The sequence below is a fragment of the Apteryx rowi genome, unplaced genomic scaffold, assembly GCF_003343035.1.
Source record: "Apteryx rowi isolate R43461 unplaced genomic scaffold, aptRow1 scaffold_78, whole genome shotgun sequence".
Lineage (NCBI taxonomy): Eukaryota > Metazoa > Chordata > Aves > Apterygiformes > Apterygidae > Apteryx > Apteryx rowi.
This window is the reverse complement of record NW_020451071.1, coordinates 2340701-2368519: the sequence shown is the minus strand read 5'-3', so window position 1 is coordinate 2368519 and position 27819 is coordinate 2340701. Positions and strand designations below refer to the sequence as shown.

Here is a 27819-nt window from a genome sequence, read left to right as displayed (position 1 = left end):
AAAATTCAGGGAAGATGCAGGTTTTCGAATTAAACATTGTGATATGAAGGTTATTAAGGTTTTCCTCTGCTGAGATCTTTTATTTAGCTTAGAAAAAAAGTCCTTATAAAAAGTAAGTTCTGAAATGATTAGAAGCATGAACATRAAATCAAGTGAATTCATGCYTTTTTTTTATTATTATTATTAAATACAGTTTATGTAGGTGACGAAYACTTTAGGGTTCTTTGATGTGGAGCCAGAGCCTCAGTTGATGTAAATTAGCATAGGTTCATTGAAGCTATGCCTGTTCATACCAGCCTGAGGATCTGGTCCAAGATATTTGCTCAGAACAAATGCGTTGATAAAGATGAGTTTCACTGTATGCATAATCTGTCACTTCCTTCTGTTGAAGCCTGATAATACTGAGACTTGTACAGAAATGCAGTGTTGTAAAATGTTGAGCTGTAGGAGTCCCAAGCATTCGAAATGGCTCTGCTGATACTGAAGAACTGATGTTTCAGGAAGATCCGTTAGTAGTTCCTTAAAAATATTTACTACAATAAACTTTGTGTATTGCAGACTGATGAGAGAAACTGTGAAACTTCTATTTAATTCAGCATGGTATAAAATGAACACTTGTTAAGCATTTTAAGGAAAAATGTTACTTCAGAACTTGTAACTTGCATCAAATTAAAATGGAGCCTGAAGTTCAAATGAAGAATTGAGGAAACTGAATCAYGGTGCTTACATGTGTCAAACTGCTCTATTTACAACAGTGAAACTTTTTACTAAGTAACTTATTTAATATTCCTTTTAACTAAATTTGAATGTCTTTGTCATGGAAGTGTTATCTGAAAAAGATGATGCATTTTKTTTTCCAGAATATATCATTTTACTATCACCTTGAACCAAAACCAGATTGGTGTTCTTTTCGTRAAAACTTTTACATTTCAAGAAGCAAAAGAATTTTGAGGCCAGGACTCCTGTTCTTGTGAAATTATTTCATGCTGCTCACAACTGAGAATAATAAATGGACTGGTATCCTGAAAAGGGAATTATTATAGACTTACCTCTTCACATTTACATACTTATATCCCTTTGAATGGATAAGAATATATTCCAAGCAATAGAAGACTTTTAAAGCAATCCATGTCAAATATAAAGTCTACAGCTTCAGTCCCTAACTAAGCTAAAGAAGCRGGAGGACCTAAATGGAAGTGATTTAGCTGATGACTGGGGTATTCAGTGCTCAATTCTTTGGAAAGGATTGTTTTCTTATCTCACACTGTTGCATCTGCTGCATGTCCCACTGAAATCGCTGCAGGCTTTTTATCCTAGCTATTGATGTAAGCTTTTTTTGACTGCTTAGTGGATCTTTTTGTTCTTTATACATATAGAAGAATAAAATTTTGTATTTTTATATTTCTATTTTGTTTTTCAATTAGTTCTTAAAACTTTGATCTTGAAATATGCTGTTAGTTAAACGCACTTAGCAATTAGCAAAGGTGAAGTGACGAGGCTAACAACTTGTGCTGAAGCACTGAGAAAAGGTGTTCAGCCTCCAATCTGAAAAGGTTGAACRCAATGACTTATAAAACAAATCTTTTATTTTAAGTCATGATTTAGACTAAAATTACTTTATCAAGAGTCTGCATCTTTCAGGTCTGTTCAAAGCCTAATACAGATGGAAGATAATTTTGAAATATGGTCTGGCACAAAGTTTAGGAGTTCCAGGCTTTGCTACTGGCTCTTATGTTACCATAGGCTTACTGTTCTATGCCATAATTTACCTATTTGTAAAATGGCTGTTTATACAGACTTCATGTTCTAGATAGTAAGGCCTCTTACTGCACAGGTTGTTTAACATGTAACAGGGTGGACTCTTGTCTCATTTGGGAGCCTCTCTCCACTATCGTTTTGCAAGGAGCTACATGTTTCAAAGGCACTGCTTATGCAGAGAGTTTGTGGTGCTGTAGCTAATGCATAGTTTGAATTGCTTCCTTTTTTAATTTATTGGGGTTTTTATTCCAGTTAGTGGGTTTTTTTTTTTTTTGGTGGTGTTCAAATTACGGTAAACACTCATAACTGCTGTAATGTAAAGAAAATAGTTTTAACTGCTTTGTCGGAAGGAAATGTACAAACAAAATTTAACTAATAGTTTACATACGGAAATGTTGTTTGTCTCTGTGCTTGACTATTATGCTAGTTTCTGCATTTAGCAGCTCTTTTAATCCTTTTTATTCTGTTTAATGGATTTCTGATTTATTTTTCTATGTTAGATTACTGGGCCATAATGTTCATTAATTCATAATGAGCAATATGCTCGTGATTACACACAAGATTAGGATTCTTTTCTCTCAAAAGAATTCTCTACAGAGATTATAAAGTAAGCAGAATTGGTAAATAAAATTCACTGTRTTGGAGAAGACAATAATGTTTCAAAAGAAAATCATGTCAAAGCAAGAAATGATGAAGCTGTAACCCAGAGCCCATCATGAGCTGTTAACTGGAAGATTATGCTAATTCTGTAACGCAGATATAGAAGGAAAGGGCAGCTTTCCTAACCAACTTGGGAAAGCTAAAATTTCTGTTTTCTAGGAGTTAATTTTAACACATTTTGTGGAAAGGCATAGCAAAACTAGCTGTTCTGGAGGATATGTGTATATGTTGCAGCTCCTGGGAAGTCTGTCCCTTGAAGACTTCCTGAACTGAAAATCCAGATTTTTAATAAGTGCTCAAAAGCAGGGTCTGAAATGCCTCTCCCCCGTTATCAGAAAGAGTGTTCTGGCACTATGAAACATGTAGTCCTGGAAGCAAGCAGACCTGATGAAGTTGGTCCCCTGTCCCCCCTTTTCTCTTGTGCTTAAACCACAAAAGTTGCGGCTCCCTCATAAGACTGACTGTAATGCACCCAGTTCCCCCGCTCGTAAGTCTGAACCTATTTTATAGGTTGTCGGCTGAGYGAGAAAGTCTGTGCTGTGGCTAATCCTCATGCCTGTCTATGCCGACTGGCGAATGGGCTGCTGCATCTGGGCTGGTGATCTGGCCAAACAAATAAGTTACTGTTTAGTTGGGAGGTGTAGAGGCGAGAGGGAATGGGACTTTCAGGAGCGCGTGCGGCCCTGGGGAATGCTTTGTGCAGGCCTGTCGCAGAACTGGATAGTTTTTAGAGATTACTGCTCTGTTGCTTCTGGTTGAAGCTGACCAATTTTAATCAAAAATTCTTTTTAAGGGGAGAAGGGGACTAACAGGCATATGCTCTGTATGTGACTTTTTTTCCCTGAGCCAGGTGTAAGATGTGTGTGGGGTTTTGTTTTTTGTTTTTGTTTTTTTGTTTTTAATAAGAATATTTGTATCATTAAATCCCTGTATGCTTAGATATCTGGATTTGGGTAATGTACTCTGCTTACATTATAACCCCCCTTTTAATGTGAAATCTTCTTCAGGGAAGTGGAATTACGCTGGTTTAGTTTCTCTGTGGTAGGCACTGGGCCTATCTGGAGGTTCTTTGTCCAGAGTTCTGGACAAAATAAACATCTAACAAAGAGTAAAGAAAATTGAATGACTGCATATTCAGTACTGTTCAGAGAGTAAAGTTCTGTTGTAATAGACTTTTGGGGAGTCTGTACTTTTAAGTAAGGTTGTATCTAGGCTGTGTTTTATTAGCAAAGGTCTATTATTGTGCGGTAGCAGGTAAGAGCTGTCAGGGACTGTGTCCCTTACGCAGGAGTAAGTATCTGTGTTGAGGTACTCCGCTGCAGTACTACGGTGAATCAGGAGTTGCACCTCTGACCCATACAGCTATGCTGGCAGAAGCATTTCTTTTAGGCTAGGCATAAAAAGACAACCATGTCTTGTACCAGCTGCAGGGATGAATTCAACTTTACAAGCTAAATACAAGGCCACTTACAGATTTATTTTGTAAGATCAAAGACCAGCAATGATGGCATAAATTGTTAATATACTATCTTACTGTAATAGCTGCCTCTTTTCTTCTTTAATGAAAAAAAAAAAAAGAAAAAAAGAAAAAGTTAAAGCTGTGTTGTTACAGAGAGGACACAGTCTTTGTGACTCAGTTTGGAAGTCTGATTTTTCCAGTACTAGTTTTCCTACCTCAGAATAGGTTGCATCTAACATGAAAGTATTCCTTATGAAATTTTGTATTGGCAAATGAATGAAATTAATTTCAGAACTGAAAACTAGTTAAAGTTCAATATTGAGATGTTGTTACTTGGCTTGAAACCCACTGATTTGGATTATATTCTGTTTCTGTATTCAAAAGATAAATACCTTTAAGAAACTGTTTAAAAACAGATGTCTTGATATTAAGGCTTCTCAATTTTAGAAAAGACTTCTAAAGAGAAAAATGTGAATGACTGTTGGAAGACGTTTATAATCACTTTTTTAGAATGTTCTCAAAACCTGAATCAATATACAAGAGGCTGGATTAATACACATGCAATAGCTATTTTACATGGGAATTGAAAATACCTAAAATACCTAAAGGGAAAAATCTGATTAGAGAGAGTAAGTTAGTATGAAAAAATGTGCAGCTAGGAAAGATAGAAAATTGATCACAGTAGTAAAATGACACATTGTGTTAATGTAATACTGTGTACACATCTGTAAAAATTTTCAACAGTGCATGATGGTTTAAGAAACTAGAAGGAGACAAAGTTAATGTGCTGCCTGTTTTAAGGTCTGTCCACTGACTCATTTTTATTCTAGCTAGTAATTTAAAGCTGAAATTTATTGGTTACTAATGGTATTTTCCAGAGTTCCTATTTGGTTTAAGTTAGTAGTGGCGAATAAGGAGGAACAAGTTAGCTTTAAATATGGTCCTTGATTAGTTTTGTACTTGAGAAAATGAAAACAGCAGGCTATATATTTAGAAGACTGGGGAATTGCTTGTAGAAATATGTGATTTTTGGGGTCTTTGGGATGATATGGTGGACAATATATTGTTGAAGGGTGAAGTTCTGGCCGGAATGGCCCATGTGATCACAATTACAGGAATTACACATTCAAGTACAAAGGCTATGTTACATCTGTAACTGGCATGGGTATGACTGCTGCTGGCACGCTTTGTCCTGAAGGCTATTGGGCCAATTTTTACTTGCTTCAAAAACCTGCTGTGAAGCTTTATTTATATTCATCTTGCCATATTTAAAAACCTTTTTCGTTTTGGGCAGTGAGCCTGGGTAATATCCTTTAGCCTAGCTCTCAGTCCAGCTGTAGTGGATCCTGGTGGTTAAATATGTTTTTGCTTTGGGTATCTAACTCTGATCTCTTTTGGAACGCAGATGTTTATTCAGCTATTATACATGAACATCTTTTACATATATAAGAATGTGCCAGACATGGGATTTAAAATTTTCACGGAATCACTGCTTTCTGTGAGCTGTAGTGCATATCCCGCTTTAGATTGCTTCTCTGCTTCTCTATTCTTGTGGTAAAAATACAAAATGGAAACGAATGTCTGGCGCTGCAATTGCGCAGGAAACATCATACCTGAAAATGCATGCAATTTCCTGTCTAGCATGAGCATTTATGATATTTTCGATGAACATATAATCCACTCTTCAACTGAGATTTTCTTTAGAATATTTAGTTTTTTTTTCATGTGAAAAAGATAGCAGAAGGTTGTATTAAAGATCTTAAGTTCTGGATTTATTTTAAGTGGAACTTGTGTTCTTGCTATCTTCACGGAATGATATTTCTGTAGTGAAGACCATGAGGTTTTTTTTACAGAGGTGCAACTTAAGAAAATACCTCTAAGCTATATGACTTAAACTGACTTTATGCCAGTGCTAGTTTTCACATCTTGCTGTTTTAAGTCCTCTTCCTTAAGTGCTCCCCCACCCAGTGGAGGCATAGCTTTTTCATTTACTTTGTTTTAACTGGAAGCAACAAAGGTTAGAGTAGCTGCAACACTAAAGGATTTTTTTTTTCTCTCATTTGGTGACATCCCACATTGAGGCAACTCTGACTTCACTTGGTCATTAAACAAACCTCGTTTGTGAAAGACCTTTTYTCCCCATTAATTTGATCCATTAAAGAAACACTCTTTGAAGCTGGTAGTTGATCTTCCTAGTTAAATTGTTAGTTTTTACTCAGATTGGTTACAGCTTAATTTTAAACAAAAAAGTAGCAAACTGCTGTGCTACTATTTATTTAAATATTTAATGTTTAAATATTTATCTGTATATAGTAGGTAGTCTTTCTAGAAAGGAAATACATAATAAGTAATAGGGAGACTAGAATCTGTCACTTAAACATCAGCGTTTGGTACTAATATTTCAGTTGTTACTTGAATTTTGCCTGTTGTAAAATCAGAAAAAAATCCAGTAGGCAGCACTTGATTCTCTTGTTTTGGAATTGAATTTTAACAGAAATGTTACAAGCTTGATTTTAGCAGTATTTCACTCAGTAATTCATAATTCAGTGGCTGTGAGAAATTTTGACTGTGTTGAAGTCTGCTGCTAGGTGTGCTGAAAGTAGGTAAAATCTAGAAAATGTCTGGAATATTTTTGAGAATATAAAGCCTTCATAAAGAAAATGTAAGAGAAAGGGCTGAAATTCCAACCCGTGAGGCTAGTATCTATTTCCATCTCTTGAATTGTCCTTCTCCGCATGTATTTGTTATTTTTAAGCCCGACAAACTTGTAGTCTTGACATGCACAGCATTATTGCCAAAGCCTGTTTGTGTGTTGTGGGTTTTTTTGTTTTTTAATTAAAAGTGCTAACAGTCTCCTGTTGAAAAGGAAGCCATGATAAAACTGTAGGCATCTAGTCAGATGGAAAACAATCACTTCAAGTATTAATCTCCTGAGTTTCTATACTAGGAGGAACTTTTCTCAGAAGGGATCTTGAATGAGCATCTAGGAAAGAAAAATCAGATGTAAAGGTGAATCTAAGGCAGCGTAATTTCTTGTTTTACCCATGTTGAGAGATATCGTTAGTCCAAGAAAGAGGACTAAGAGATTCAGGAATGGTATGTTCACCTGCACCCTTAGTTTTCCACTAAGGGAAAAGATATTTGAGGCCTGACTTCAGAAAGAAACGTTAAATCCATCAGGTTACAGAGCTAAAATATTTTTTCAATGTTTTTAAAGGTCAGACTTTTGAAAGTAATGACTGTTTCAGGATATACTTGTATATTGGGAAGCCTCAAGCTTCTTGGATCATGATTGCTATTACTAGAGCAGTAACATCTGTCTTCACGTTGAGACTGAATGTGAAGAAATCTGCAAGATAGGAAAATATCATCAGTTATTTTATACTTTCCTTTTAAGGAATACAAGCTGCATTTGGAGAAACTGATAGGACTATTTTATGTCAGTAATTATTATTTTTTTTTTAACTGATTTGATATCTGTTAGTTTTCCAAAGACCTCCTTTACTATTATGTTGATATAGTCTCATTACATAGAAATATAGTAGTCTGATTTTTGCCATGCAAAGGAGAAAACGTGATCATGTTCTTATTTCTTAAGAAACTTATGATTCTAAAAATTAAGCTGCTAAAGCTTACTTTTGTTGGCGGTGATGGAGGGGTAGAAGGAATGGATGATAGCAGCTAGGAATGGATGGGGATGCCTTAAAATTTCATGAAGTTGGAAAAAAAAAAAGGTAATTTTGGAAGAAATTTTGTCAATTTACTTTGTCCTTATAGCAACTTCTTAAACTACTTTCATGTTTTAAGGCATTCTTGCTTCTGCCATCAGTGTTAATAGTATTRTCACTGGCATATTGTTGCACAAGCTAAGCAGGTTTTTTGGCTGTTATAACTGTGAATAACACGGCAGATAAAGGACTAAAAAATGTGTTTCTCTGTGTCTGTATTTCACTGCTTCCATGTAGTCAGATTCACTATTTCCCAGGTAAAATCAGCTAGTGAGTCACTTTCTTCTGTCATTTGTGGTACTGTCACAGGATATGTGCTAAACAAAGTTATATATAATATCTTTTTCCCAGATCTCCAGGCTTAGAAAAGAAAATTTGGCAGTGATAATGCCTGGCCTCCTTCTAAACYGACTAGACTTTTAAAAGTTATTCTTAAACTGTTTGTTGGTAGTAACTATAATGCAGTGTAATGCAGGATTGTTTTCTTCTTCAACTAGTGATACTTAATCTCTTTATGATAACATTAAAAGACATGCAACTTTGAAGCAGTGTTTATAGGCATATATTTATCTTACAATTTTCATGGAAGTAAATGGAAAAATGGAAAAAGGTAATCCTACAGATTACTACAACTGTCTTTTGTATCTTAATTAAGTGTAAAATGAAGGTAGCATGCCTTCAGAAGACATACATGTATAGAAAGAAAACCTGAAACTAATACCTTATGTTTTTGCACTGTTCATTTTAAAATAAAAGCACATTTAACTGAAGTGGCCTAATCTTCCCCAGGGACCATAGCAGCATTGAGCTCTTTGTGTTCAAACATAAGAAAAATTTAGAGTTCCTGTCTCAAAATGCTTAGTTTAAAAAGAATGTGATGGATGCATGAGACAAACATGAACTGGTGTGGGTACAGGGGAGAGGGATAATAAATGCATAAATGTCAGGATTACTGACTAGAGGAAAATCACAGTTGATTCCATGCTTGCTGTTAGCAAGCTGCAATTTATTTCATGCATTTTGGGGGGAGATGAGTTTAATAGAGGCAATGGAGGGAGAATGAGGTAACTTCTTTACAGTGGGGAGTTTCCTAGCATAGGAGAGCCTATGGAAGGGGCTATACAGGAAAAAGAAATAGGAAATGTAATTTTTGGGATACTGGAAAAGCTAGACACCTTATGTTAACTCAACATCCTTACATACCTGACTTGCTAGGTGGGTTTTGTAAGGATGACAAGTTTAGCCTGTGAGGAATGAGATGGTTAATGGAGGAATTTGGAGGGTGTACATGATATTACTGAAGCATCATATGGGAAATGACTTAAGCTGTAGTATTTTGAATGGATTTTAGGGGTTGGTAGGAAAGAGGAAGGAAACAGGATTTGGAGGCTAGAGAGCAGCAGTCAAGGTATGAGATGACAGGGACTTTAAGAACATTCAGTGTATGTAGATATCTGTTTTTAAGAACTGATTTTTATTGTTGGAAGACTTTGTGTTTTGGAGTCTAATTCTGGCAAAGCCCAATAGCTGCAGAAATGTGTGTGCAAATACAGGATAGGGATGGAATTAAATTTAAAAATGAAGTTTTAAATTATTCAATTTCAATAGCAAATGTATTGGCTACTGGGCAGCTTATATAGTTTCAAGTTTGACTTACATTAAGGACTCCTACTCTTGCTTTTTATATTAACCCCAAATTTTATTCATATAGGATTAGTTCAGAACGCAGAAAGGAAAAATCAAGAGATGCAGCCAGATGCCGAAGAAGCAAGGAATCTGAAGTGTTCTATGAACTTGCTCATCAGCTGCCTCTCCCGCACACCGTGAGTGCACACCTTGACAAGGCCTCTATTATGAGACTGACCATCAGCTACCTGCGAATGAGGAAGCTGCTAGATGCTGGTAAGTGAATAACTTATCAACAGAATCGGGGAAGGGGGCTGCATGTATACTGCTATTTTTAAAGCCTATGAGCAATTTAAAAAATACTGAAATTAATGGTTGGAGACTTTCCACTAGAAAGAAGCTATTAGTGAAGGCACAGGAAAAACATGGCCACAGTTTAATGGACTTTGTTTTTCCCCTTTCTGGTCTGATGATACTAGTTGCCTCGTCAGAGTAAGCTGAGCCACAATGCCATTTTAAGAGTCTCAACTTTGTGACCCCTTTCCCAAAGTTAGGTTTCTTTCATGTAAGCTTTCTTTCTCCTAGAGAATTAGGTTAAAACTGTGCTTTACTAAACTGTAGATGGTAGGTGCAAAGCTGGCCTAGCTAACTGTGGGTGTTTCTTGTTAACCTGCAGGGGATTTTTTATAATTTGTACTCCACTGAAGGTGAAGTTTACCGAGGCAATGTCTGCCTTGTTGCAGTCATTCCTGCAGTTGTATGGATAGGTGTATCTGAGCTAGCTTATGAACCAGTATTTGTTTAGCATGCCATGGATGCTGTACTACTTATTGGTAGTCATGTGTGCCTGCCTACATCAAAATTACTCCTGCGTATCATAGACATACTCTTAAAAGGAAGTCCTTGAGAAAAGTTTGTAATGCCTTTTTGAGATAGGTGGTGGTATTTATGCTTTTCCTTAAGGTGAAGGTTTACTGCTGTATGTAGGAAGTAGTAGGTTTAACCTCACTCTTACTTTGTAATTCATGGTATCATTGCCAGACCTTGAAGAATTTAATTGGTCACTTATCTGAGATAAGTGAATTACAGTATGTTTGAACAGTCCTGCTAGATTGACTCCTTACAGACTGGTGCCAGACATCATTCCTGATGGTAAGTGAAGAATGACTGATGTTTACTCACAAAAGTATGTGGGTTCTTGTAGGTGAGCTGGAGACAGAAGCCAAAATGGAGAAGGAGCTGAACTGTTTTTACTTAAAAGCTCTTGACGGATTTGTCATGGTTCTCTCTGAAGATGGGGACATGATTTACATGTCTGAAAACGTGAACAAGTGTATGGGACTTACTCAGGTGAAATATTGACACTTCCTAAGATTTACAAAAATGTATCAACTTTTTACAGATTTGAATATAAAACGTTAGACTCATTGTACCACTTACTTTTACAGTTTGAGTTGACGGGGCACAGTGTGTTCGATTTCACTCATCCATGTGACCACGAAGAGCTGAGAGAAATGCTTACACACAGAAATGGTGAGAAGAAAGAAATCTATTTAATTTAGTTAAGGACAGTTCCTGTTGTCATTAGCATGTTTGGTTATCTGCTAGATAATGGAGTTAAGAGAGAACAAAATATTATATTTTATTTTTTAGATCTCACATCTTGTTCGGAGACACTAACTACAGAAATAGCCAGGATGTTTTGGAAGTATTCTAATTGTAGGAGAGATGAGACTCATTAGTACTCTTTAATCTAAAACAAAATTAATGACTCAAACAGAATTGTTGAAGGTTGAAAGAATTAGCATGCCTACAGGAAAAACAGTAGTTAGAGGCAGGCTGAATGAGAATGATTTTAAGTGATTGCTATAGAATAATATAGAGAAGTTAAATTTTGGTACGTTTGTCTTGGTCTAAGCATGTCTTCTCAGGACAGCTTAAAGGGAAAATCACTTAAGACCCACTTTTGCTTTCTTGTATCACTAAATCAGAAGTGTGATTCCATTTAGTTCAGTGGAGGAGACCAGATAAGGTATAGTATTAAGGGCCCTGACTTTGATTTTTTTTTTTTTTTTTTTTTTTTGGTAAGCTCTTTCTAAATTTCTCTGCCCTTATTATTGAAGTATGTATCCAGGGCTAGATTAGACTCCCCCCACCCCCCCAACTTGGAATACAATATTCCACCTGCAAAAAAAAATCTTCACTAAAGCAGGGTAAACACCTGTTTTGTTATGAAAATATATTCTTAAAAAACAGGGTGTTAATGAGTGTCATGAGAAGTAACTCTAGCATGTCTAAATTGACTAGACTAGAGTAAGATGTCTGGAAAGCATTATTAACAAATCTTTTTTGCAAATGAAATTGGCAGACAAAACCCCTAAATTACAGTAATAATAATACATTTTTATATTTATTAGAATTCCCAGGTTACATTCTACTGCAGATTTTACATCAGTGGAATTACTTTGGTTTGGATTTGAGGATTAAATACTGCTCTTTGGGATTGTACAGGTGCAAATGAATATAAATATGATTGGCAGAAACTCTGAACTGCATTCTGGTTTTACAGGTTGCTTTTGAAACTTTCGAAGCTGGCAATTTTTAAAATAATGTCTGAATCAGACTTGTGAAAGCTGCTCCATCTTTTACAGCCGCTGTTCAGAGCACATCCTTAAGCATCAGGAGTTAGTAGCAATAACATTATTGAGTGATCTTCAACTATGAATTTCTGAAATGGTTTAACTCTTTAAAAAGCACAGTTTTAAAAACTGAATTAAATAGGTTGTAGTTGTTTCTCTGAACTTCGCATTTTTTTCTCTTTTACTGAGGATATTCCCTTGCAGCACAGAGTAGGCTTGTCCACATCAGTCTCTGTCTCTGCTATCAGCATAGCTACAATGACAAGGCAGTGTAGTGGCTTTACTGTTTTCTAATGAATTTTCTCAAGCTGGTAGCTGCACTGTAAGCTACCGTGAAGAATTTCATAGTAACTATTGTCTTTGGAAGATGAACAAAATATTATATAATCTTATAAGTAAGCTCATGTGTTCTAAACTTCCATGCTGTACCATAACTTAGTTCTAACTCATTAGCACCCCTCTGCAAACTCACTCTTTCCCACCTCTCCTTATCCTACGTACTTTATTTCCTTTTCAATTCTCAGTGATCTCTGGTAGGATCAGTTTGCATTTTCTCTACCCAAATTAGGCTGGCTGTTTTTAAATAGCCTAGCTAGTAACTGACTTGGAAAGGTTCTCTTCTATAAAGGCAAACTTAAAGGTTACTGTTAGCAARTAAAACTAAAAAAATTAGTACCATTAGTATTAATTTGCATTAGGATTTCTTGACTTTTTTCAAGCTAACTTTTTTTGGCTTCTCCTAGTCTTAGAGATAGTTCTGTAACACGTTTTTTACATCCGGGGAAGATGATCCAAGAGCTTAAGAACTGGTTTACTATTTGCTTTTGTTAGGTCCTGTGAAAAAGGGCAAAGAGCAGAACACGGAGCGCAGCTTTTTTCTCAGAATGAAGTGTACACTGACTAGCAGGGGAAGAACAGTGAATATTAAGTCTGCTACATGGAAGGTAACTAATGCAAAGGAATATTTATGCAGCTTGGCAGCTGGCTTTTCAGATGTCATAACTTACTGTATTTCAACATTTCTAGTTAATGTCACTTGAGCTTGAGTTTCACTAAGTACTTAATGACTGTGCTTAAATATGCTGAATTTTAATGCTGAATACACCAGGGAGGTAACTGAAACAATGTTTTAAAATTATTTTTCAAAAGTCTTAATGAACTCTCCATTTTAAATCAGAGGTTATTTACTTATTAGAAATTATAATTCCTAAATATGTTTGTGTAAAGCCTTCTCTGAGGAAAAAGTTACCTGACACTAGATTATGCTGATAACTGATTTTAATTTGATTGTAAATGTGATGGTCGAGATCTCTCTGAAGGACTTGAATATTGCTCTTTCTGAAGTTGCTGGCTATCCCATTTTTAATAATTAGAATAAAAAGAGCCTAGTTTGATAACTTTCTGAAATGAATGCATTTTCTTCTTTGGGCAAAATACAACCTTTTACTATATCAAGTGGTAATCCTAATCAAAACTTTTTTTTATAACTTTAATTTAGTTATTCTTGATCACACAGCTTCTTTCTTCTTTTCTGCTGTATATGAGCTATTTCTATTTTGGAATGCTTGGGGKGTGTGTGAGAAAATGCCAAACTTCTTATCTTTTAAAGAACCTACTTGATTTCTCCTTGCAACATCATTCCTGTAAAAGATCTAAAATGGAGACTGCTACTCTTTCTGTAACTTTCAAACTGAAAAAGTAAAATATCTTTTAGCGATGCAATTGCAAATCAATGTCATCATTCAGGTAACTCAAATTTGAGAGAAGCGCAGAACCTTCTAGCATTGTTTCAGTGAACATCAGGGAGGAAAGAGGTGGCAGCCAGCTGCCAGTGTAGTAATCACAGGCTGTGTAGCATGAGGAGGAGAACTGACTCTCCCCCCCCCCCTTTTTTTTCTTTTTTTCTCTTCTCAAATTGGTTTGAAAGCTTTATTGCATTGTTTTTGCTGATATCAATAACAGAATAAAGAGACATGGGGTGGGGGAAGAACTTTACTGGAAGTGTACTAATGGAAATAAGCTCTGTGTTGTCTGCCAGAAAAGAACGTGGTCTCTTTTAAAAATCTAATTCTCCCCTAGGTACTCCACTGCACTGGACATATTCGTGTGTATGACACATGCAGTAATCAGACTCATTGTGGCTACAAAAAGCCTCCCATGACATGTTTGGTGTTGATCTGTGAACCTATTCCTCATCCATCAAACATTGAGGTCCCCTTGGACAGTAAAACGTTCCTCAGTCGTCACAGTCTTGATATGAAATTTTCCTATTGTGATGAAAGGTAAAATATGTTTTGTGCTTAACAGATTAATTAATTTGAAGGATTTGCAAGGTTTGTATGTGTTTGCTAATGTAGGCATTATACCTTTAGATAGTCTTAATCCTTAACTTCATTCACCTGCAAAACAGTCTTCAATGTGATGCTTTGGCTTTTATTAATTGGTCAGGATGTCTTACATAAAAGCCAAATTTTTAAAACTAAGGAAGGTGGAGGGTTACTATTCCTAAATAATTTGTTTGCCTGCAGTTAAATACCTATTCAAACTGGTTCTTAGCATAGTGACAACAGTAAAACTAAACTGAAATAAGATTCTTTTGGATACTGAAGAACAGGAAGGATTTTTAGGGTTGTCATAGATGGTGGAAACTTTCAGTGACTGAAAAGAGTGCTTGTATTTAGGATACTCGTGAGATACATTTTACTGCTGCCTCCCCTTCTCCCTCCTTTTCTTCAGGAGATCAGTGTGTGTTCTCAAAAAAAGAAAAAAAAAAGTTCAGCTGTACTTTTGATGCAGTACATCTGCTGTTTAAAATGAGATTGTTGCATTCCAGTACAAATCTTGGATGCAGTGGAATACATAAGAATGCTCTTTCTATGCTCTGGAAACTTGAGCTTGACAAGTTTGAAAAATGGAAGTGAAGGAACTCATTGCCCTGAGTTTTTTTTGTTTTTTTTTTTTAATTGGGTATTATTTGTCAGTGGCTGCTATGAGTTTCATTTTCTTTATAACAGAAAGTAATTTTTTTACTAGTTGTTGCAGAAGGTGCAGGTTATTTTCTGCCTTCTGCTATGACTTTACCTTTCTAGGACTTACGCTCTTGCATAAAAACATACATATTTGGTCAAATTCTGCATGTGGAGTAGGACAAATAGCAAATAAATGCTTCCTCCTAGTTAGCACTGCCCTCTAGGGGCYGAGGAAAATACTGTTTTCTTTAAAAGCTGACAATTGTTGATGGTGGAAAAATAAATGATTCCTGTTTCTTTTAGTTGCATGTTTAAAGCTGTTGAAATATGTATTTTTTTTATTACATTTTTGTATTACTGTAAGTTGATATTCTAGTCTATAAGAAGGTAGTCTTAACTTTAAGCAAAAAAGCCTAGAAAGCAGGGATTTACTTAAATCCTGTCCTGCAGTGCACAGGTTTATAAATATTCTAATGAGAAGTAAAATCCTGTGCCTGCCGAAACTTCTCTTTTGAAGAAGAAGAAGAAGAAGAAGAAGAAAAAAGGCAATTTACTTCAAAATGAAAACTTAACAGTGAATCAACATTGCTGCTAATGTGTATGGAAGTGACTCAAAGATCTCTCTAGATTTGCAAGCATCCAAAATGAGTATTAGTGCTATTCCATGTCTGCTTTTACTTAGCATTTTTTTTCCCCTTCTTTTTAAAGAATTACAGAGTTGATGGGGTATGAGCCAGAGGAACTCTTGGGTCGTTCAATTTATGAGTACTATCACGCACTGGATTCTGATCATCTGACCAAAACACACCATGATAGTAAGTGAAAAGATGTATTTAAAACTYTCCAGCTACTAGAGATGAGATTCAGCACTGGGGAAAGCAGCAGAATAAAGAGGGTTTTCTTTTAATTGCAGATATGAATCTGCAGTGAATACTTTTCTTGAAAACCGTGTTTGTTTTTCCTGCCTGTAATTAAAGCTGATGTCCTTTTTGCTTTTAGTGTTCACAAAAGGGCAGGTGACAACAGGACAGTACAGAATGCTTGCTAAACAAGGTGGCTATGTCTGGGTTGAAACTCAAGCAACTGTTATATACAACACTAAGAATTCTCAGCCACAGTGCATAGTATGCGTAAACTATGTGTTGAGGTAAGTTGGGTGGACATCACTATCCTTTTTCTTCTTTCTGACTTTTATTGAAGATGGAGTCAGATTCTGATGGCATTATTATTATTTTTCTTCAACCTGCTGAGTATCTGGTCCCCTGTTGAATATGTTGTGATATTACTATTTTTCTTACCAWTGAATTTTTTGCTTAAATACTGCCCATTGTAGAACTAGGAGTTGTGTTTAAAACAAAACAAAAAAACCACACACCCACACTTTTTTTTTAATCTAGTGATAGCAGTAGGGAGATCTCTGCAAGCAAATGAGTAGGGCAGGCTCTTCTGGACCATTACAATGGAAGCATGTGAGAGTATATCTGCATCCTAGACATCTATTTAATCTTTGTCCACAGTCTGAAGCTGTTTATTTTACTGATGATTTTTAGTCATTGAGCCAGAGCATCAGTACTGATGTCTTTCCTAACCCCACCTATCTTTTTTCATCAAAATTCCTTTTTTAGTTTAAAGCTTCAACTTAAGGCAGATTTGTTAAATAATTTTGTGCAGCTACACAATAATCTTAAATTTTTAGTTTTCAAAACTGTACTGAATGTAACAATACCAATCTACTAATATAGTACATTCATTTTAAAAAAAGGACCATTTAGGGAAATCCCTAACTTTTCTTTTTTTCCCCCCTTGCTTTCTTGATGCTTTCAAGAAAGCATGTCTACTTATTTTTTTTTTTTTTATGGCACCACAACTAGCACTTGCTTTGTATATAACATTTGAGGAAGGAATGAATAAGAAAAAAAGAATTCTTAAAACTTCTGTCCTGGTAATTTTCTTTTCACGACTTGCAACTTATAAAACTGTTAATGCTGGAATTATTCCTTTTAGCTGTTCTTAATAACAATCTTCCTTTCTGTCTGACAGTGGAATTGTTCAGAAAGACTTGATTTTTTCCCTTGGACAAACCGAGTGTATGCTGAAACCAGTGGAGTCTCCTGATATGAAAATGACCAAAATATTCAGCAAAGCTGAACTGGATGATACCAACAGCCTCTTTGAAAAACTTAAACAGGAACCAGATGCTTTAACTGTGCTGGCCCCAGCTGCTGGAGACACAATTATCTCTTTAGATTTCAGCAGCAATGGTGGGTGTGTGCTTCAATTACAGWGCATGCTTATTAGTAAAGTTAGTGTTTGACAGTACACTTTGGAAAATAACCTCCACTGTCACTTGCCTAATGATATTTCAGCCACTGTTTAAATTTAATGAGGTCCATACACACACTCAGTACTTGTACTTAGGTTGATGGTTTCTTTTAATTTTTATAGAGTCTGATGAACAACAATGTGATGAAGTTCCTTTGTATAATGATGTAATGCTCCCCTCATCCAGTGAGAAATTGCAGAATATAAATATGGCAATGTCCCCACTGCCTGCCTCTGAAACTACAAAGCCACTTCGTAGCAATGCTGATCCTGCACTCAATAGAGAAGTTGTATCAAAGCTGGAGCCAAACACAGAGCCACTAGAACTTTCTTTCACCATGCCTCAGGTGCAAGAGCAACCAACCAGTCCTTCAGATGCAAGTACCAGTCAAAGTTCACCTGAGGTTAGTTATGTAGTTTGGATACACTGTCATTAAAATGTATGTTCTGGTGGGGCTTATGGGGCAAGATTAAAGATACAGCTAAGACGGGAATTTAAAATTATTTACAAGTTGTGGCTTAGTTAAGCTTATACCATGATCTGAGGGGAAAAAAAGATAAAATTTTCATACTGAAAATTCTTTTCATTAAAGAAGTGCATCCAATAGTACATGTGATAGAAGTAGGAACAGTTTGGGATTGGTCTTTACAGAAAAGGATGATTTGGAGACAACTACTGTAAATAGCAAAATAGCTGCAATAAATTACTGTAGGTGCTCCTTCAAAGTTCCAGCTAGTCATGTGCTTCCCAAAAGAGGTAAATTTGAATGTATTGCAGAAAAGGTGTAAATGTTTTCCTCTCCTATTTTAGTTTTGTGCAGCTACAGCTTGGAATTAATTTTTTTACATTAGTACTTTTTTCAGATTCCGTAGAAATAATGCAAAATAATATAATTATAGAAACTTAAAAAGTGCATTTGAAATATTTTTACAGCCCAGTAGTCCCAATGACTATTGCTTTGATGTGGATAATGATATGGCTAACGAATTCAAACTGGAATTAGTGGAGAAACTCTTTGCGATAGATACAGAAGCAAAAAATCCGTTCTCTACTCAGGTAATGTACACTCATTTCAACTGCTGAATATCTTAATTCTTACATTCACAATGTGCTTCTCTTGTTTTCTGTTTCTCTTTCTTTGAATGTTTTCAGGAACCTCCCTCCTCTTATGTAATCAGACTTTTATTAAAATAAAGGAAGAGAGATTGCAGAAAATTATTCTAAATATTTGGTAAGAGGAAGAGCCTTAATGGGGCCATGAAGTCATAGCTGAGATATTCTGATGTATTACAAGTTTTACCTTATATGTTTTCCAGGAAACTGATTTAGATTTGGAGATGTTGGCTCCTTATATCCCAATGGATGATGACTTTCAGTTACGCTCCTTTGATCAGCTATCTCCACTGGAAAGCAGTTCTTCCAGCTCTCAGAATGCAGCCACCATTACCATATTTCAGCAGACTCAGACGCCATCAACTACTGCTGATGAAATAAAACCAGTGACAGAACGTGCGGATGACGTGAAGACACTAATTGTTCCTTCATCTCCTGTCCACATAATCAGCGAAACGAGTAGTGCCCCAGCATCGCCATATGGTGGGAACAGGAGTCGAACTGCATCTCCAATCAGAGCAGGAAAAGGAACTTTGGATCAGACAGAGAAATCCTGTCCGGGAGCACCCAGTTTGCTAACAGTCACTCTGAATAAAAGGTATTTTAAAAGTTAAGCTTAAGCCTTAGTATCTGTTCCAGAAGTTAGATGTAATACACTTTGAAATAGTGCAACTGTATTGCTGTCTTCAGCATTCTACTGCAGTGTAGGAATTGATACATTTAAATCTAGACATTTCAAACAAGATATTTTTGGTATAGTAAGTTTCCCTAAATTAACTTCTCAGCAGCTTTTTTGTGGTAGCTTTTACATAGATGTCTTACATAAGCAGGCAGCTACTATAAGCAAACTGCGTTCATAATTTTGTTCTGCTCCTGTACCTGACTTGCAGCCTTTTTAAAAGAATACAGTAGGCAATTTACAAGTAGTTATAATGATACAATATTTCTGATGCTTTTCTTGTCCAATTCATTATGATGCAAGAGATAGCTACAGTCTCTAAGCTACATGTGATGCTTTTAAAACAAGCCATATTTCATAATAATGGATATGTCATAATATCTGCATACGTAGCAGATATTTATCATGATAGAAAACTCTACAAAATCAGAACACCAGATCTTTGATACACAGAAGCTTTATCTGTACATGCAAATATTCAAAATAGAAGCAGACTCCTTTTCCTCACCCTTCCCTCCCTCCTTTCTGTAGAAAGACAGTGAATTGCTGAACCTTTATGCTTGTGTTTTTTCTAGAAAAAAGCCTTTTAAAATTGTTATAAGTCATTGAGTCTTACAACAAGACTTAAAGCTAACATTTGCTATGCTCATAGTCAGTAACTGTTGAAATGAGTCACTTGCCAAAGACAAGTAGTATAGTACATAAATTCAGTTCTGTCATATTATATATGAAGTATCCACAAAAGAAGAATGGCTTGAGGATAGTATAAACTTCTTAACAGACTGAATCAATTTTTCTTAGATCTACTGCAATGGATGAAGAACTAAATCCAAAGATGCTAGCTTTGCATAATGCTCAGAGAAAACGAAAAATGGAACATGATGGTTCACTTTTTCAGGCAGTTGGAATTGTGAGTTTTGTTTTACCATTTTAAAATATTCACTTTTAAACTTGAAATTTCTGAAATTAGGCATCAGTGCAGAATCCTGAGTTTAGCTATCAGTATGCAGTGGAATCTTGGGATTAAAGATGATTATTTGGTAGTAAAATTCCCTCCTATATTAGATATTGATTTTAGTTCTCTTTTACTGTCAGGTGTTTCAAAAGTGTGCTCTATACCTAAGCACATTTCTTGATTAGGTAGAAGATATTCTTCTGTGAACATGCATGCAAAGAGGCATTCTCCTTCAGTAGAATGTTCAAAAATGTAAGACATCACATTTAAAATTAACATATTTATTTCACTTTTGTTTCAAACTTTATTGTCATATTTGTCAGTACTGGGGATGGTGTTCCTTATGCTTCTTTCTATTACTTCATTTTTTTTTTTCTGAGTCTGAGACAGATAACAAATACCAACTGAACATAAGTGAATAGAATTCATACAACCTAGCAAACCTGTATTACTACTACTTTCTTTTCATGCACTCTCTTTCCAGTACTGGTGCATGCAAGTAGCTCATCATCATTTGTCTTAGCTATTCAAAAGCAACCTTTTATGTAGTGTGTGTGTGTGTGTGTGTGTGTGTGTGTGTGTGTGTGTGTTCCCCTCCCCCCCCACACTTATTTGGGATATCCAGCTTGTTACCTTCTGCACGGGTATTTTGTCTCCCTGAGCTTTGTCTTTCACCATCAGTCCTTAGTATTTTGGAGTCTTGGGCTTTGCTGTTACAATACTGTATCTCTCTTCTTGCCTTCATTGCAAATTCCTACTTCTCTTAAAAGTTTTTACAGTTAATTCTTAGTTCCTCTACTGCAACATAGCCCTTGAGAGTCTTTGTTTCTCTTGTGGTCCATTTCCTAGATACAGTCATCCAGTATGTCTTACAGCACAGGGGTATTTTATATACATATATATATAAATATATATATATATATATATACACACACACACAGGGGTATAATTCATAGTTCATGAATTATGAACTATGCCTGTATTAGCATTCAGCTTCTGGGGATGACAGTAATCACTCTATACTGTCTTATCATTGATCTTCCCTATGACAGCTGGGAAAAGCATTTATACATCCAGGCTTTTTGTATGAGGTTAGCAGATTTTACTCTTAAAAAAAAAAAACAACCAAACAAAAAACCGTCCATAATATTTCAGTGTTTTCATTCCCTAATGCTTTGCACTTTCATGCATGTTGTTCTGTACCTTCCAGTAGTTTTGTAAGAATTCACAGCTCTACAAGTTTTATTGCCTTTTGTTGCCTCTTTCTTATGTAACAGTGCTTCTGGTGTCATACAATGTTGCTGATAAAATATGCAAAATAGCATATGTGACAGAACATAAATGCTTATGTATTAACTGCTATGATAAGTGTTTGGACCTCTATATTTAGTGCCTTTTTAATGCTTATAGGTTCATATTTCATCCTTTGCTACACCTTTTTTTTCCTGTATCTGACAAAAATATTGTGAATATTTTGACTGTTTCTGCACCATCAGAGGTTGAATTTTTAATGTAGCTGGGTCTTACTGACATTATTTCAAGCAAACTTTTGTATCATTTGGCTTCTTTCTCTAGAATAGATTTCTGAGTGTGTGAACTAGGCCTTGCACGTGCACACAAGAAAAATGACATTAAATGCAGGTTTATATTACATAGTATTCTGGGATTGTGCAAATAGCTTTCATGACTTCCTAACTGTATAGAAGGGGGGATTATTTTGCAAAAACAGTGAAATTAAATGAAGACAAAGTAAAATACTACTTTAGTTTTCTACAAAACCAGGAGAATATGGCAAGGGCATGCTGTGTTACAGTAAGATTATGAAATAATGATCCAAATCATTACAGAGTAAAATACAAGCTACATCTTTCTTAATATTAAGTACTGTATTGCATTCACAATAAAAAATAAACCAGCAACAATGTAGGTGACTGACCTTACTACAAAATGCAGCTTCTGAGCTGTTTAACTCTGTAACTTCTATTATACAATTTTCTTTGAGTTGCATGGATGTTTCATAACCTGAAAACATATGTCCTTGAATATTTCAAGTGTCTAGGATAATGGCACCATCCTGAGTTACTTTTTCTTCCTTGTGCAACTGCCTGTACTACTAACAAAACAAAACTTTGCAAATTCAACTACTGCTGCTAGCAAACTTGCTATTAAGTTGGGGGTTTTTCCTTCCATCCCATTTTTCTGATTCAGTGGCAATTTTTTCTAAGTTAAATGGAGCTTCTTTTAAAAGCCTTTGGATCTCCATATCTTGTATGCTTCTGTCAAAACAAGATGTTAAGGAGCCATATCTGTATTAGAATGGATCAGGGCTGCATTCCCCACAGGATTTAAATCAAACGGTTTGGTTGCAATAATTGGAGTGCAAGTAGAGTTTTACTACTTAAATCTAGATAGAATCAACCTACCAAGGTTCCTGAATCTCCTGTGCACACTAATAACTTCATTGTGGAAAACCATTAGAGACTTCAGTGAAAACCTGATGCTTACTCAGGCAAGAGCAGTGATGATTAAATGGGTGTGTATGTGTACATGTACATGCTAATCTTGAGCATGGTAGCTGAGGATAACCAGGATTTAGTAGTTGTTTTCTGTAAGCGAGGCAATATCTTGAAATCTGATTTCACTTTCTTTTAAATAGTTTAAGACCAGTGTACATAGAAATATATTTTCCCAAAGGTCTGAAGGAAGTCCACTTTAAATTGTAGCAATGCCTACATTAGTAATTAGTGATAGGTACTGTTAGTTTGGAAGAGGAACATAGAAGGATATAGCATTCAATAAAGAAGTTTATTTTACTTCTTTCTAGGGGTCTTTATTGCAGCAGACAAGTGATCGTGGAGCAAATGCATCACTTGCTTGGAAACGTGTAAAGGGATGCAAAACAAATGGTCATAATGGAATGGAGCAAAAGACAATCATTCTACTATCAACTGGTTAGTATTTTTTTTTTTTTTTTAATACGTAGGTGGTTGTGTGTGTGAAAGAGAAAACTGAGTGCCTTTAAAGTATCCCAACTTGCCTCCTTTATGAACAATTTGGGAAGAAAGGTGAAACATGGTGAATAAAGTGCGCTTTTCCCCCCCCTCCCTCTAGACATAGCAAGTAAACTTCTAGGGCAGTCGATGGATGAGAGTGGACTACCCCAACTCACGAGTTACGACTGTGAAGTAAATGCTCCTATACAAGGCAACAGAAACCTGCTACAGGGTGAAGAACTGCTCAGAGCTCTGGATCAAGTTAACTGAGCCTTCACAATACTTGCTCCTTTTTTGGACACTGGTGAATCATCACCTAAAGCAGTCTATTTATATTTTCTATATCTGATTTTAGAAGCCTGGCTACAGTACTGCACTAATTCAGTTAGTTCAGTTTTGATCCCCTTTCTACTTATTTTGACAGTCTTTTTAATATGTTCTTTATGTAACAATAACTCAACCTATAGTGCATTTTTATAATTCTTTGGTACATACACTTTAAGTCCATTACATTTAAAACACACTTGCAATAGCAGCTTTGAAATATGCACCTGATTCTAAAAAATATTTATTTTTTGGCTGGGGAGTTGGTCACCAAAACTTATCATTAGTAAAACGTCAACACAAGAAAAACTGGCAATACTTCCATCCTGCCCTTCGTAAGTAGTTGGAAGACTTGTGCTCTCTTACTCTTTATGTTCAAATAAGTTTTTATTTTAATAATTTTTATAAGAAACAACAATGCTTTGCAGCAGTGCATTGTAGCCACAATCGCACAATATATTTTCTTAAAAAAATACCAGCAGTTCCTCATGCAATATATTCTGCATTTATAAAAACTAGTTTTTAAGAAGAATTTTTTTTTTGTTTGCCTATGAAATCATGTTTAAACCTGGATTATGTCATTATTTTAGTCATGTTGTAATATAAATTGTTCTTAAATGCTGTCTTATGCTTTTGACTTAAATGAGTGTGATTAGTCAAAGGGAAAGGCTTTATCTGGAAAGGGCTAGCAGCATTTTATTTGGAAACATTCTCAATTTAGAGAGAGAGTTTGATGTTCTTAAAGTAGTCACTTTGCCAGCTTAAAAAAAAAAATTCCCTGCCTGTAGTTGTTGAAGTTAATGCTAATATTGTGTATGATCTTAAATCTAAATGTTCAGCTTACCCTGTGTGGTATAGGTGATATTTCAAGCAGATTGTAAAACATCATGCATTGTTAGCAAAGTTTTATCTAGTACATCATTGAGTTGCTCGATATTTTGATGTTTTGGTTTTATGCACCTTGTTGCTATTAACATCCATGTTTTCATGTAGATTTCAATAACTTGAATATACTTAGAAGCCTTTTTATTTAGAAGTATATAGTTGGCACAAACATCTTATTTTCCTATATGTACTGTACAAAACCTTCATTCACTCATTCTTTTGCTCTTTGTGGTTGGATCTAACACTAACTGTATTGTTTTCTTACATCAATAAACTATATGTGGACCAGGCCCCCTTGGGGAGTGTGTTATCTGAGAGAAATGAGATAATTTATATTTTTGTTAGTGGTTATTGTTCATCAGTGTTCCCTTTTTAACTTAGAGTTGTTTGGGAATCATTGCTTCCTTACTTTGACCTTAACCATCTCCAAGTTAATTATTTGAGCCTATTTAGTACTAAAGTCTCCTAGACAGTGTTGTACTACAGCTGGCCAAAGACATTAAATTTTTAAACCAGTTATTACACCCATTGGTATACTTCAAAGTGAGAAGACAGCGTACTTGTGTTCTTTTAGAGTGGAAAGATTCTTTCTTATGAACAGCTTAAAGGCTTGTCTCTGGAAGCACTATCAAGGTAACACTGGAAAGCAGGAAAACTAAAAATTCCCAAGACTGATCAAATAAAGATAGTGGGGTTTTTTGGCTTTTGTTTTTTGCTTTTGTCACAAAAACTGCATGATGAAAAATGAAGCTGGTACTCAATGATAAAGGAAGCTTGCTCTCAACATCCTTATGCTGTTGGGTCAGTAACTTTGACTAGTTGACTTTTCTCATTTGGCTGTCTTAGAACGCGGTGCTACTGATACAACCTTGTAATGTGTAAATACAGTCAAGATACTCTGTGCACTCTTCAGACTATTTTAAGAAATATTTCAGTGCAAGAGAAATCAAATGTGAAGTGTCTTACTGCAGGATTTATTTTGGCCATGGTTAAATTCCTTCCTGAAAATCATGTGCTGTAACAATTTAAGACATTAATACGTCTTAATTTTTCTAAAATTTAAGCACTGACATATCCATATCTGAAAATGGGAATTTGTTTCATTAGATTCTTTGAGACTTTTGAAATCAATATAATGTTACATAAGTTTAACCCTTTTTTTTAAATAACCTTTACTGTTCACTAAGAGGAATGATTTTCAAACTGAGACAATTAATGAAATTAAATAGAGACTATTAACTGCCCACTAAAATGCCTTATTTAATGGAGGTAAGGCATGGGTAGCAGAATATGGTGGCTTACTTCTTATAGTTGGAGTAGAACTTGCATTAAGAGAGGGGAAGGCATGCAGGTGCACCAAGCTGGAATTCAAGCTTTGTGCAGAGAACATGTTTTGAATATACACAGCTGCTACTGAGTATTAAAGACTTGTAATGCACAACCTTTAAGTGTTCAAAGCTTATAAATTTCTCTGGATGAAAGCAACAGCAGGTATGCAGTAGCTCTATGTGAGGACCTTTGGATGGCATGCTTTTCATGGATTCTTTTTCTCTATCTTCAGTAGAGGAACTTTTAGTAATGAAGTTCTTAAAGGCTTGAGGAAAAACACCAGTTGGTAGGGGGAACCCTTTTATGCTTAACTCTGTGTTGATTAAGGTGATGCTTCCATGAGACAGTGAGGAGAGCCTTATAGATGCATTAAACAGAGGAGTGGGTTCAGCTTTTCTTACTCCTCCAGCAAGCTCTTGAGCTGGCCTCTTGGGTTACCCTTTTCATCTCTCAATAGAATATTTATATCCTCTGATTTGATAGTAGTTCTGTTACTCTGGACTTTATTTAAGATTATCATTGCCACACAAACTGAAGAGGATAACAAAGTTAGCTTTCAGAAGGTTATCACAACTGCCACAGTAGTCAAGCTATGTCATCTTAGCTTTTTACTTTTTTTTTTTCCTGCACAGATTCGAACTGATTGCGCTTCTAGTTTCTTGCTCATCACTGTTCAAGAATTCAGTTTCTTCCACTATTTCAGGCCAGACTGTGATATGAATTTCTGTTATTCTGCAGGCCCTCACTTATTCCCTGTCTGCTGTGTACAGACTTACCAACCTGATTACTGTCAAATTATTAGGATGTCTGGCTTTAGGAACTGCATTTTGCTAATATACTTGCATGCAAATGAACCAGCCATTACACTTTGTCCTTGTATGTAGTGCAGTTACATTGTTAATTTCCTCTGCCTTTATCCCCCACATCTGTAATTATTTTATAACCTTGACTTTGAAAAAAATCACAGACTAGTTGCCTATGTCTTTCTCACCAACACTCTGATTAGCTGGTTTTGTTAAAAGTGAAAGAAATTTATATATTTAAGCCAGCACTTAAAATATTCCTTGAGCTGAAAAAGTCATAATTAAATGGATGTGTAGCTCCCATGAAGTCAAATTTAAGTCCACTGTCCAGTGACTTGATTTTAGGTGTAATACACAGTGTAAATTAAGGTAGCTTGGAATCTAAAGTGCACACTTACTACCCCACCATCCTCCCATGGTAGGAAGGTAGGCTTGGGACTGTATGTTGATGTTGACAAGCTTTTGGGTAAAACTAAATCAATTTAGCTTTAGCAGTTTCCATGTTGGTTGTGTCTGTGTCCACACATCAAACCTTCCCCCAGTAATAATGAATTACTTCAAAGAATCACAGATTGAGGCCAGAAAGGACAATTAAAACCTTATTTATAGCACTGGTGACCATTTCAAGACTAAAAACTTGCTTTGAATGAATTTATCAATTAGGCATCTATTGAAATAAAATAGTAGGAATCAAAAATTCTGATTATTACAGGTTAAACCATTGCATATTTAATATAGTCATTTTTCATTATTTTAAGAAGTTGTTTAATTAACAGCTGAAGAATGGAAGCTAAACAATGCACAAATGGGGGCTGTTTCACTAGTATCTGTTGGCAGGCTTTTCCCCATTGTTACACTGCTGAATGAATCATTTCCTTTGAACGGTGCTCTTGAATCTGGAAATCATGAGTATTCTACCAATATGAATCAGTCTATGGATGAATATGCCTGAGGTCAACCATTTGTTCCCCCATGATCTTTGATTAGCTGCTACTGATCAGAACACAAAGTTCATTCAGATGTCACTACATGATTCAGATTATTTGAACTGCAACAGTCCAGCATGAAAATGAACATTTCACAGCCTAAGAGTGCTTTGTAGGAAGGCCAATATTTTCATAGGAATTTAAATGAGTTGGGTATCCAGCTTTCATTAAAAATAGCATTAACTATCAGGCACTTGCCTCCCTGGAGAGCTCCATTCTGGAGGAGAACTGTGATTTTGATTTAAACTCTAGAAATGGGTTGTCATTTTTCTTCTGCTTCCCTGTTTACCTTGAGCAAGGCTTGCCAAGTTACCAAAAAGTTGTTTGCTACTGGATTTATACAGTATGGTAGATTTTGTGAATAATAGCAGTATTCTCTCATGAAGAAGTGGTATATTTTAATGGAATTCTTTTTGGAACCAAGTACAACATATTGCAATTGATATTTCTCTTGAAACATTTTGACATATTTGTGATTGTATTTCTTTTTGATTGTGTAACAGTATAAAGTTCAATAAAAAGAGGGTTTGTTTCTAATTTGGGACATCTCTGATCTTTCTCTTCAGCAGTTACCCCAGCTCTAAAAAGGT

At 35.6% G+C, this 27819-nt stretch overlaps 1 protein-coding gene and 1 long non-coding RNA gene across 2 annotated transcripts; one reads left to right on the top strand and one right to left on the bottom strand.

The window, feature by feature from the left end:
* On the bottom strand, positions 1–18547 carry LOC112976891. The gene is made up of 3 exons (XR_003257211.1): positions 18463–18547; positions 10672–10748; positions 1–519 (listed from the first exon to the last, which is right to left on the bottom strand). It is a non-coding gene; the product is annotated as an uncharacterized LOC112976891 (long non-coding RNA).
* Positions 9317–27766, top strand: HIF1A (hypoxia inducible factor 1 subunit alpha). The gene is made up of 14 exons (XM_026088613.1): positions 9317–9507; positions 10436–10581; positions 10680–10764; positions 12702–12814; positions 13950–14152; positions 15548–15654; positions 15839–15986; positions 16880–17100; positions 17285–17565; positions 18096–18218; positions 18479–18873; positions 19756–19864; positions 22734–22860; positions 23021–27766. Exons 1-14 carry the CDS (start codon positions 9459–9461, stop codon positions 23170–23172), a joined length of 2259 nt encoding a protein of 752 aa, XP_025944398.1. The 5' UTR covers positions 9317–9458; the 3' UTR covers positions 23173–27766.
* Positions 27767–27819: the final 53 nt, after the last annotated feature.